Source organism: Physella acuta, unplaced genomic scaffold (genome assembly GCF_028476545.2).
Source record: "Physella acuta isolate Inbredline_101_S28 unplaced genomic scaffold, ASM2847654v3 ptg000562l, whole genome shotgun sequence".
Taxonomy (NCBI): domain Eukaryota; kingdom Metazoa; phylum Mollusca; class Gastropoda; family Physidae; genus Physella; species Physella acuta.
The window spans coordinates 12,945-25,425 of NW_026732081.1; the positions used below are offsets into that span (position 1 = coordinate 12,945).

A 12,481-nucleotide genomic window follows, 5' to 3' on the forward strand; every position below is an offset into this window, starting at 1 on the left:
GTCTCGTCTTTTAACGTGGCGGCGAGATAAAATCAAATCAAACGGCGCGTATTAGCTTACCTGTTCAATCTCCGTTTTTAACACATCTATTTGAAACTGCGGAGTCTGGGGCGACTAGTGTTTTTAAGTTGGATCGTGACAAGTTAAAAAAAACAATAAACTCATCTCACATGCAACGAGATAGGCAGAGAAGATCTAATGCTGGCATCATTTAAAAATAGTTGTTCACACAAACGGTGACACACACATACGCACACACGCACACAAGCACACACACACACACACATACACGCACAAATACACAAACACAGAGGTTAAGCCTGCAGGAAAACAGGTACCACTTTCAAAACAGAGTCCCAAAATTCTAAGTCTGTAAAACTGTACTGGTTGCGAAGACACGTTTTCATTAAGTGCCAACTAACTGTAGCGGATTCAGGGGGAGGCTTATAAGGCTGCAGCCTGCCCCCCCCCCCCCCCCCCAAATTTCCTGTAAGAAATCATAGTCAATATGATTTTACAAAGTATTTTTTAAACCTATAAAAACCAATGCTTTTTATGTTTGCGTCACAAGGTTTTTTTTCAAATATCAAACACGGACACAAGTATGAATATCAGCTGTAATCACCTCCTACTCAGACATTGTTTATATAAAGCCGACGCTTCCTAAAATAACATTGTCCGGACCAGCGTTTTTATATAACAATCAAATTAGTTGATTTCAGAGTTTAAAATACACAAACAGCAACCGAATTCTAACAAATGGCTCAAACCATACAATTGATAGCACCACCCCCACCCCTTAAAAAATTTATTGAAATGTATTTCATGATTGGTAAAAAAAAAAATAATTGTTAAGCATATTGTCTACATTCTGAGTTAGCTCTCACTCGCAAGCACTCAGACTAGCACTATTATAGACGACCCCTAGCAATTAATTAAAAATGTCTGAGCGTTTTTGCTAACCAGCTAGGTATGGAAATATGCTTTACATATCTGTCATTAGAAGTGAAGTTTCAGATAGTTATATTATTTAGGTATAGGGTATCTAGATCTAGTTATTTTGGATTAAAACTCCCTAGATGTATTATTTGAGATATTGGCCTTTCTTTGTTGCCTCTTCGAGCCTGACGATCACAGGACAGACAGTGGCGGATTAAGAGGGGGGGGGGGGCACATTTTTAGAGGTTTTCAAATTTGCTCTTTAGGAAGTTTAACTTCCCCAAAGACTTAAGTTTTATATAAATTAAGTGACCGTTTGAATGTTTAAATAACAAGCACACACAAACACACACAATATATATATATATATATATATATATATATATATATATATATATATATATATATATATATATATATATATATATATATATATATATATATATATATATATATATATATATATATATATATATATATATATATATATATATATATATATATATATATGTTTGTATGTGTGTGTGTGTGTGTAGAGACCCACACAACATTTTCAGCTGGGGGCAGGGCTCAAACTTAATCTATCTCTGCACCAAACTAAGCCGAAGCACGGGTCTGCGACGTAAAACGTATGCTACATCTATATTTTAATGCCTTACAGTATACAGAGCAGATGAGGCTCATTAGCTGGGGACAGCAACCTATTTTAGAAAGGAAACCCCGAAAATCAAACAGGAGTGGCAAAACTTTGGCAATACGATTAACAACTTTTAATTTCTGTGGGCAGATGCTGCATCCAAAGCTGTTACCAAGCGTAATACTTATAATTCCTGCGGATTATATCATATACAATCTAGAGAGAGATCGTTATGCATGGGCAACCCGTAATCTCTTCAACTAATGCCATGAAAGCGCCCTGGTGATTTCCCTTCCGTGGGTGCGTTCATTCTTTACCGAGACAAACATGATTCATATTTTATTTTTTCAAAATTTTTACATAATTCTCACTTCAGCAAATAAAGACGAATGATGCTTTATACATAAATTTAATACTTTATTTATATGTTCTATTTGTTGTTACCCATTTGTAACTCAGATATAAATTTCACATTACTCATACTGCACAAATAATAAATAACTCATTTATTACACTATAGAATTAAAGCGACTTTAATTAAATATATTAATTCAAGGATAATTAGGATGTTATTTCATGGCTGTTGTAATATCGTTTATTGTTCAAAGCAAAATAAGTTTTAATATAAATTTAGCATTCAAAAATCTGGTTGATTTTATAGATATTTTTTTTAAATAAACGCCTTTCTTTAATAGTTTGTAGTACACAGGAATGATTTTTGTATTTTTTTCTTCTTGGGAGCTCCTAAAGTTTAAGCTGAGCAGGTGCAACCAACCGTGACCTCGTACTCTGTGAAGTGCCAGCTGCGCCTGAGGGAGTAGGGCACCCTGTCGTCACTACAGGGGGGCGTGAAGCACAGCCGCAGCAACATCGTGGTGAAGGTCACCGGCGTGCAGTTGAAGTGGCCGAACCAGCAGGTGCCCTCGCACACCGTTCGCTGGATCCAGCTGGGGTAGATGTTGCTCTGAAGATGAACCCATTCCTTTCTCTGGTTGCAGGTCCAAGGCAGAGGCCGAGTGTGGTCAATTGTCCAGGAACTGTTTGAACAAATTGATGAGCGGATTCTTTTATCTCTTGTGGAGTGTGGTTCGCCGATTTCGTTTCTTTCTTTGAAGTTTTGGTGGTCTAAAATTGAATTTTCGTCTAAACTATGAGCATCGTCTTGAAAATTTGGGTAGAAAGAACGTGAATCGAACATTTCATTGTTGGAGTTTGGACGAAACTGTTGGGGGTCGGCTTGTTCAGCATCAGGTTTCTCCATATCTACGCCGCTTCGTTGAGAGTATGTTGTGTTGTTTGGCTTCCGCGAGTTCATATACAAGTTGCAAAGGTTATTTTTGGAGTAGCCTTGACCTTGTTTGTCGTACTGTCCAGGGGAGCAGGCGAGGACGTCCAGAATGTTTTTGGAGAGTGGTGTGTCCGGTCTTGGTCGGTTGGCGACGCTATTAGTGTCCATACTCCAGGAATGATTGAGAAAAAAGAAGACCAAAGCGCTGGCAACTTGCGTGAAGAGGAGGGAACTCATTTTCTTCGCCATTGTGTCTGTGGAAGGAAAATCGTTAAATTATTTCACAACAGAAAACTAACAAGCAAGTATTTTATTTCAAGAATGTTGGTGCTATTTTTATTATAATTAATGGAAAACGATGAGTGATCTAATTAATAAAAATTAATTAAACTTTTTTAAAAGTTTGTAAGCACTGTACGTAAATTAAAATACACAACTGAATAAGTAGTTACATCAACATATTTGTTTTTCTGAAATGTGTTGGAAAAATAAAACGTTAAACAAATTTTGTACGAACAACAGCTAAAAACTATAATACACTTTAACGTTTTAAATTCTAAATTTAAAATTTTTTTTTAATTATATTGGAAGTTAATACATTTTCATAAAATAAAATTCATTTAGCTAAAATATTTCTATATTTACACTCATTTTTTTTCAAACCCAATCAGATATTTCAATTTCTATTAAAAAGCTTGAAGAATATCTTTATCTGGCGGAGATACCTAAAAGCTAATTAAAAAAACGATAAATTCAAATTTGAAATTAAATAGTGTAAAACAATAGCTGAAGAAAAATAAGCAATTATGGGCACATATTATGTCTAGACAAGTAAAATATGAGAGAGAAATTAATTGTCAAAAGGATTGTCTGCACTTTCAACTCAATATTTATGAGATTTTCTAATTTGTTTTAGACGCATCCTAAGTTCAACACAATTAGAACAACAAATCTATTTAAATGAAAAAAATAAACGAAATTTACAAAATTACACGTAATAATATTTTACAGTTGAGAAATTTTTCTTTATGTCTAGAATTTTATTTTTAAATTTTTTTTTTAATATTCTTCTTTGATTTACTCGATGGATTATTTTTTTGTCTACAAATTTGTCCAAATAAGTTATTAAAAATCAAATTCACAATAGTAAGATATTCTATATAAGAACTCTACAGGATTTCAACCAATGCTGGTCGTTGTTATAGTAAACATTGATCAACGCATAATTTGTAAAATTCTCCAGTAGTTATACAGAGGTCATTAGGTCAGTGATTATGAGGTCATGTCTGAGAAGTAATTAACTTGATGTCAAGCCTGACCAATAGCTAACGTGATGCATGCATGACAAGTAGCTAATACTTAAAATAGTTTTTCTCTTTGGGAACTTAAAATACAGCCTGGGTTAGGTCTATGAATTACAAAGAAATAAATCGCAGAATTTACCCAATACGGTTACCATACTGTTATTTTGTTAAATATAAAAAAAACGTGTTCTGCTAATATAGTTTCAAAAACATGACATACAACATAACGTAAGTGACAAAGCTAAATTTAAAATAAACCGGGAGTGATCTCTCTTAAACTTTCTCGAATATTCTAATATAACACTACGTGATATGGCAACTCGGAATATAGACATGATTTTTGTTTACTTAAAATTTTAAAAATAGAATAAAATCTAGTATAAAAAAGAATTGCGCACCAAGCGAACGCCAAAACAAAATGTGTATAATAGTGCGCAATATTATTAGCACTTTATAAATTTACATGCGTTTTTTTGAGAAATAGGAAATAGAGTAAATTAGTACTTCCGGTCAAAGGAAATTACTCAAAATTTAACAGAAGGTAGAGAATTAGATCTTTTACTTACACGTGAAATTTCATTTATCTATCTGAAATAGTACTCAAGTTATAGGTTTTTGAAAAATTCAAAGGAGAAAAAGTACCACTTCCGGTTATCGGAAATCGCTCAAAAGTTGATACGGATCTACGATTTTGATAAAATACTTATATATGAAATTTCATCAACCTAGCTATAACGGTACTCAAGTTATCGTGTTTACACACAGACAGACAGACAGACAGAGACATACACACACAGACAGACACACAGACATACGGACAAGATTGCAAAATTATGTTTTTCCGTGTCAGTGAGGTGTAAAACGTCGAGATTTGTAAAAATCTCGATTTTTTTTTTGCACTATTACAAGACTTTCTCTATACTTCGGATATATTTATCTCTGAGAAGAGTCGACCCTTTTTAGTATTCATCTACCCGAGCCTGGTTGGTATAGCACTAACTAAAACTTTATACTGTACATCTACTGAGGCTAGCAGTCTAAAACTTAGCTTTGGTTTTCTGGCTATTCCAGTGTCACCATTTTTTCACAGTTTATCATCGCTGTTAGAACATTTTTATTGCGGCACGGTGTCGCGTTACCTTTATGTGCAGCTCTACGGTTTTCATTGAGTTTCTTCACCTCTAATGAGAGATAGGGAACGTGAGACGATACGTCAGAGTGTTATATTTAGATTTGGTTACACAGAGAAAAATAACATTTTAGTAATCACATTAAGCTGGGGAGTTCACTGAAAATGTTATTCAGTTTCGAGTTACATTTAAAAAAAATTTAAAAAATAAAATAAAACCACAATCTATGTTAAAACTAACGAATACCTTAATTAATTTTTTTTTAATTATTTGAAAAAAAATCTGAAATAGTATACCTTTGAAGAATATACATTTACAAATGTTGCTGAAGCACTTATTTGAAATCACGAAAATAGACTGGGGGAAATATTTAATCCGTCGTAATTACGGGGATTTATCAAAAGTCTAAAAACAGTATAATATAACTCACTAGTTTTGACGTTTCAAAAATAGTACGAATGAAAGAATACATTTCCACGGGTTCATAAATCAGATTTTATTTGTGGAATAACCCAGACGTTGGTTGACATATAGGTCACGTGGGTAGTCTTTTAACAGTGTCCGCCCCCCGGAAATTTTAGTCTGCCCCCCCCCCCCCCCCCCCCGGAAAATTTCAAGTGCCCCCCCCCCCCGGAGAAAAAAGTCTGGAACACTGGTCTCTGATAAGTTCTTGGAGACTACAACGAGTTTTGATATAGCTGGTAGGATTAGGGCTAGAGCTCAATACTGTTAACCCTGAAAGCTGGACTTCTGCTCCAAATGTCGACTCAGCTCTAATGAGTACCTGACTCATTCACACAACTCAAATGGTTAACTGATCCGTTAAGTGTAGCAAAGATGGCACTGACAAAAAAAAAAAACAATCCGTATATAAGTCGTGGTCTCTGAAAAAGAAATACTCTACTTCATCTGCCATGTTGACCTTCAGGTCCGAAAAGGTAATTTTCAAAAAGAATTTTCAAGGAGAATGGAGTCTTTTAGCGTCGTTTGTTAAACTGTTGTTAAATCACATCAAAGTTGTGATTAAAGAAATCTGAGACTACATGTTTATTTCATTTAGCTGATTTTTATACTTGATAGTCGTCAGTTAATTAATTTTTATTTGAAAAAAAATATTAACAGAAAATATTAAATTCTGATAAAATACTTAAAAAAAAATTGAAATACAATATATTTACTGCAATGGTTCTCATCATGAGTGATGTTGGAGTTTTTAGCAGTTATAGCCGTTTTATATTACAATTTACTGTATCAATCTGAACTTGAACGTTTTTTTATAACCACTTATTTTACTGACTGATTACTTTAATAAGTTGTCTACAATGTCCAGCTTTTCTCCAATATTTTTACCAAACATCAGCATTGTTTTATCAATGGTAGATATGCATGTTTCGTTTGATAGTCTTCAAGACTATGACTGAGGCGTAGCGAAGGGGTGGTGGGGGGAGGGGGGCAGGTGGGTACCCTAGGGGCGCCAAATGGGTTTTAAAAAAATAATTAAAACCTCATTTAAGCTGCAGTTTTAAATTATAAAAATAAAAAATATATGGGGGGGGGAATTGAAAGTTTGTCCCCGGGCGCCGGGTATATAGTAAATAGAGCTGAGTACTTAGTTATACCTTAAATCATATTCATACTTTGTGTCCAAAAAGAACTATGAAATGCTTCTAAGTTATACCAATGTGACCTAAATATATTTTCTTCTAAATCTCGTCTACCATTTAGCCATCGGTTTAATATTTGTCTATTTTATTAATGTGTTAGCCGGAGACGGAAATTTCTTTGCGTTAAATAGTTGGGTTTGGGAGCCAGTTTTCTATATTTAGATTATGCTGTCTTTTACTAAAGATACATGTTGATTATAATTTTAGTTTTAATTGTCTGCAGTTGGTTTCTATTGTTTAATTCTTTACCAACAAATTAATGGTTTTATGACTGCATGATGCCAAGCTGTGGCTTAGGAGAAATTGCAGGGCTGCATTGCAGTGGCGTAGCGTGGTCGGGTGTCGCCCGGTGCGGCACTTAATGGTGTCACCCCCAGAGGCGTAGAGACTCTTCTCGGGACAAACTTTCAAATTTTCAATTTGCACCCCCCTCAAACTTTCGATTTCCACCCCCCCCCCTTAAACTTTCAATTTGCACCCCCCCCCCCCCTCAAACTTTCGATTTCCACCTCCCCTCAAACTTTCGATTTGCACCCCCCCCCTCCCTCAAACTTTCGATTTGCCCCCCTCAAATACTTTGATTTGCACCCCCTCAAACTTTCGATTTGCACCCCCCCCCCCTCAATTTTTTCTCTATATATTTTGCTATTTTTTGCCTTGGTGTCACCCCCCTAAATGATGTCACCCGGTGCGGTCCGCACCCCCGCCCCCCCCCCCCCCCCTCGCTACGCCTCTGCTGCATTGTAATTCTGAAATTCATCTTCTTTGATTCCCAGACCCCCCTAAATTTTTATCCACACAAAAATTGTACCTACGTTAGGGTTACTTAATTAGCCTACATATACATAATTATAGAAATACATTTTCTGTTCGTCAAACCCTCGGATAAAAACAAGTTTGTTGTTAAAGATTTTCACATTTTAGAGAGATGTGGCATTTTTTCACGTCTTCAAATAAATCGATACGCAGATTAACTACAATAATTTTAGGGTGCCATTTTTGGTTTAAACTACTTTTTTTTTGCCCGAATGGCCGGCGATTTGTCAAGTTCAACCAAGTGCTGACGACCGTGATTTTTTTAAATAATAGAAAACCGCAGAATGGAATACCAGAAACTCTACATCTACTCATTAAATATTTTGTTAAAACGTTAACAGTCAAGTAGGGGGGGGGGAGAATGAGTATAGTATTGTCGAGCACAGTCAACAGTAGTTGAACGTATAGTCAGTGATGTTGAAGCATCTTAGGTTCACCGTTTAAAATAGCAGCTCCAATATTCTAACGGTCACCTAATTATGTATATGTTGAAAGAAACATGACATGAAAATACCGTCCACCTAACTGAAACGGTGCTCAAGCTATCGGCTTTTGAAGAGTAGAGCAAGTATCACGACAAGTGAGAGGTTATATTTTTGTATGAGACCTAATTGCAACGTTACTTAAGCTTTATTTTCACGGACAAGATTTTTTCGACTTTGAAAAGTGTAAAGCGTCATCTATTTTTCACACGATAACAAGACTTTGTCTATGCTCCTATAGGAGGATGTTGCTACGGTTTCACTAAAAATAATAGAATACAGTGACATTAAAAATACAGGACAACACGAATTCCAAGTCGACTTTAGACAGTTCCATAATCGTTATGATTCAGAAAACTTGCTATTAGCTGCCCAAAAGTACTAGTCATTAAAACAGCTGATCAAACTGTCATAAAACCAGCGAACAGCAATAGCAAACAGTCGGAGAATGCACAAGTCTGCATGAACTGACATTACAAATGGCTAAAGTAAGTGAAACTCAAAATGGCCATCGTTGTTGGGGGTTGTGATTTGGTACACTAGGTGTAGCAAGATCAGGGAGAGCTACATTTTCATGTATATATATATATATATATATATATATATATATATATATATATATATATATATATATATATATATATATATGTATATATATATATATATATACATATATATAAATATATATATATATATATATATATATATATGTATATATATATACACACACACACATATATATATATATATATATATATATATATATATATATATATATATATATATATATATATATATATATATATATATATATATATATATACTACCCCCAAGGCCGATAGGAATAAACATCAAAATCTGTTTCATAAACCATGCTCTGATTAAACCTTTTCAATTTGTTATATTCACTTTACTTTCAGAAAAAAATTCAAGAATAATATCTCTAGGTCAGTAAACAATTTTGAATCAATAAACTCGAGGGTCTCATGTTTAAAATAATGATTGTATGAAATCCAATAACTTACATCCACTAGGACTTTTTACAGCATTAAAATAAAAATTTCTACATTCCATTTGTCGTTTTCGTTAGCTTTATAATAATGTATTGCAAATCGAATATAAGTATTGTAACGTTTTTAGGAAAGTAAATTTGTTTTATTTTTAATTTTTTAAAATGATCGCTGGCTAGACTCTCCACAAACAAGATATCAATGTGAGAAATTTATTTTTCTAACTAGCCTTGTTGTCAGGTTTAGTCTAGTTCTAACCAGTTTGTTGTCAGGTTTAGTCTGGTTCTAACCAGTTTTTTTCAGGTTTAGTCTGGTTCTAACTAGTTTGTTGCCAGGTTTAGTACAGCTCTAACTAGTTTGTTGTCAGATTTAGTCGAGTTCTAACCAGTTTGTTGTCAGGTTTAAGCTAGTTCTAACCAGTTTGTTGTCAGATTTAGTCGAGTTCTAACCAGTTTGTTGTCAGGTTTAGTCTAGTTCTAACCAGTTTGTTGTCAGGTTTAGTCTAGCTCTAACCAGTTTTTGGTCAGGTTTAGTCTAGTTCTGACCAGTTTGTTGTTAGGTTGAGGCTAGGTCTTAAAATTCAGATATTAGCTTTGGACAGGTTCTAACCAGCCACAGCCAATTTTCAGGTTCATACATGTAAAAAGTTCTGATCTTCAGTTACTTCAGTTACTTCCCATGTATTAAAGTCACTTTACCTAAGGGAAACAACCAACAAGTATGTTTAAATCGTCAGGAAATTCAATAGAGATAAAACTGAAATGCAAATCATTATTCATTATCTGACAAAACTTTGTTATTAATTTTTTTATATGATCTTTACCTGGGCTATGTCTTTACATGGGGTAGTGTCTCTAGGTCTTTACCTGGGCTAGTGTCAGTAGGTCTTTACCTGTACTTAGCACTAGGTCGTAACCTGATGTTGATGGTACTGCGACGTTACCTGGGCTAGTGTCAGTAGGTCTTTGCCTTGTGTCTCTAGGTGTTTACCTTGACTCAACGAGTCAATAGGTTAATACCTTAGCTAATTTCACCAGTTGCTACCAGGACTTGTGTCACCAGTTGTTACCTGGGCCAATATCACCTATTGTTACCTGGGCTAGCCAGTGTCTACTGGAAAAGTGTCACAATTTGCTAACTGGACCAGTGTCACCATTTGCTAACTTGACAACTTCACCAGTTGTTACCTGGGCAATGTCCCAAGTTTCTACCTGGGCTAATGTCACCAGTCGTTTTGTGGGCTAGTGTCACCAGTTGCTATCTTAGCTATTGTCACCAATTCCTACGTGGGCTTGTGTCACCATTTGTTACCTGGGGCAAGTAACACTTGGCTAGATAGTGGAACAGACGGAAAAATTTCCCCTTTGTGACGACCCATGACCTTAGAGCAATCAACTTGGTCGATTCATAAAACCTGGTGGAATCAAGCAGGTCATAGCAGACGGCAACAAGAGAGGTGCTCTATCTGCTAGCTGTCTGCCTAGTATTAGAACTTAGCTGAATGAGAGTCAGTAAAGGTTTGGTCTGTCATGATTTGCATCTAACCTGATTTGGTAAGTTTTGTATTCAGTCAATACATCGTTTAAGTTAAAGCCAATTTCCAAGAGGGTAACGTTATTGTTAGTCATACATAAACATTGCACAGCATATCTACAACAGCTCGTCACAAACACATTATGCAACCACAATATACCTGCACTAAACGATAAAGATTACATTTAGCCCACACAATGCCCTATTGAGCCTGTGCTACCAAATAATAAAAATGTCAAATCATACAATATTGCAAACATAATCAAGACGAATATGTAATTCGTAACCAAATAGCTACAAACATAAAGGTGCATATAGTTATGTTTGTGTAGATGAATCCTGCATATAAAGGTAAAAACAGACTATATCAAATTAATTTAAAATAAAAACCCAATAAAGACATACAACTAGACATGCGGTATTTAGTTCAGCACATTAAATTTAAAACGAAATACAAAATTTAATCTAGTTACCAGAAACCACCGAACACAAATGCAAAAAGCGACGTGGAGCTGGCACAAAGATACTCACAGTTCGACTGGAGGAAGTGATTGCTGCTCAATGTGAAAGTTGTTCCATCACATTTTTATACTATTGCTGGGGATAATTCGTCACCGCAGACAAAGCGGTTTGGCGGTTCTTGTGCCATCTGAGACAAGGGAAGGTGACGAGGTTCGCGTGGGAGTGTCTTCTAAGAAGGTTGTGGGGTGGGGAGGGTTGTCTTTGTGTGGTCTAAGGTAAATACTGGGGTGGGGAGGGTTGTCTTGGTGTGGTCTAAGTTAAATACTGGGGTGGGGAGGGTTGTCTTTGTGTGGTCTAAGGTAAATACTGGGGTGGGGGAGGTTGTCTTTGTGTGGTCTAAGTTAAATACTGGGGTGGGGAAGGGTTGTCTTATGGTCTCAGCTAAACAAATAGGGGAGGGGGGTTGTCTTATGGTCTCAGCTAAACACATAGGGATGGGGTGTGGAGAGGTTGTCTTATGGTCTCAGCTAAACAAATAGGGGAGGGGGAGGTTGTCTTATGGTCTCAGCTAAACCAAAAGTGGTGGGGTGGAGAGAGGTTGTCTTGTGGTCTCAGCTAAACAAATAGGGGAGGGGGAGGTTGTCTTATGGTCTCAGCTAAACACATAGGGATGGGTTGGAGAGAGGTTGTCTTGTGGTCTCAGCTAAATAAATAGGGGAGGGGGAGGTTGTCTTATAATCTCAGCTAAACACATAGGGGTGTGGAGAGGTTGTCTTATTATCTCAGCTATACACATCGGGGTGGGGCGGGAGTGGGAAGTTGTCTAGTGGTCTCAGGTAAACGAACAGGGGTTGTGGGGAGGTTGTCTTTGTGGGGTATCAGCTAAACTTATGTGGGTGGGGCCAGACAGCTGTCAGACACTTATCAACTAGACAAAATACAGGGAAGAGGGTGGGGAAGCTTTTTTGTCTTGTCTTACATTTAGTTAAAATACTTTTGTAACACAATCGCTGACTTAGCAAATTAAAGAACTAATTTATGTGTAACGATTAGCACTGCCTTTTTATGTACCTTGGTAACATTTAAAGCTTTCTAAAACTGTGTATTGTGTCCTTGAAGTTAATTATAGTAAAACGACTATTCATAGCTTATGTTTTAACCTATTTAAAAGAGTACTAACAACCCGATCTATTTTATGTGAATCTACTTAAAAGGG

The 12,481-nt window shown here is 35.8% G+C and overlaps 1 protein-coding gene across 1 annotated transcript; it reads right to left on the minus strand.

Moving 5' to 3' along the window:
• Positions 1-2,272: 2,272 nt before the first annotated feature.
• On the minus strand, positions 2,273-11,367 carry LOC131946555 (uncharacterized). Its single transcript, XM_059307406.1, has 2 exons — positions 11,335-11,367; positions 2,273-3,118 (listed from the first exon to the last, which is right to left on the minus strand). Exon 2 carries the CDS (start codon positions 3,111-3,113, stop codon positions 2,328-2,330), a length of 786 nt encoding a protein of 261 aa, XP_059163389.1. The 5' UTR covers positions 3,114-3,118; positions 11,335-11,367; the 3' UTR covers positions 2,273-2,327.
• Between the last annotated feature and the right edge of the window lie 1,114 nt (positions 11,368-12,481).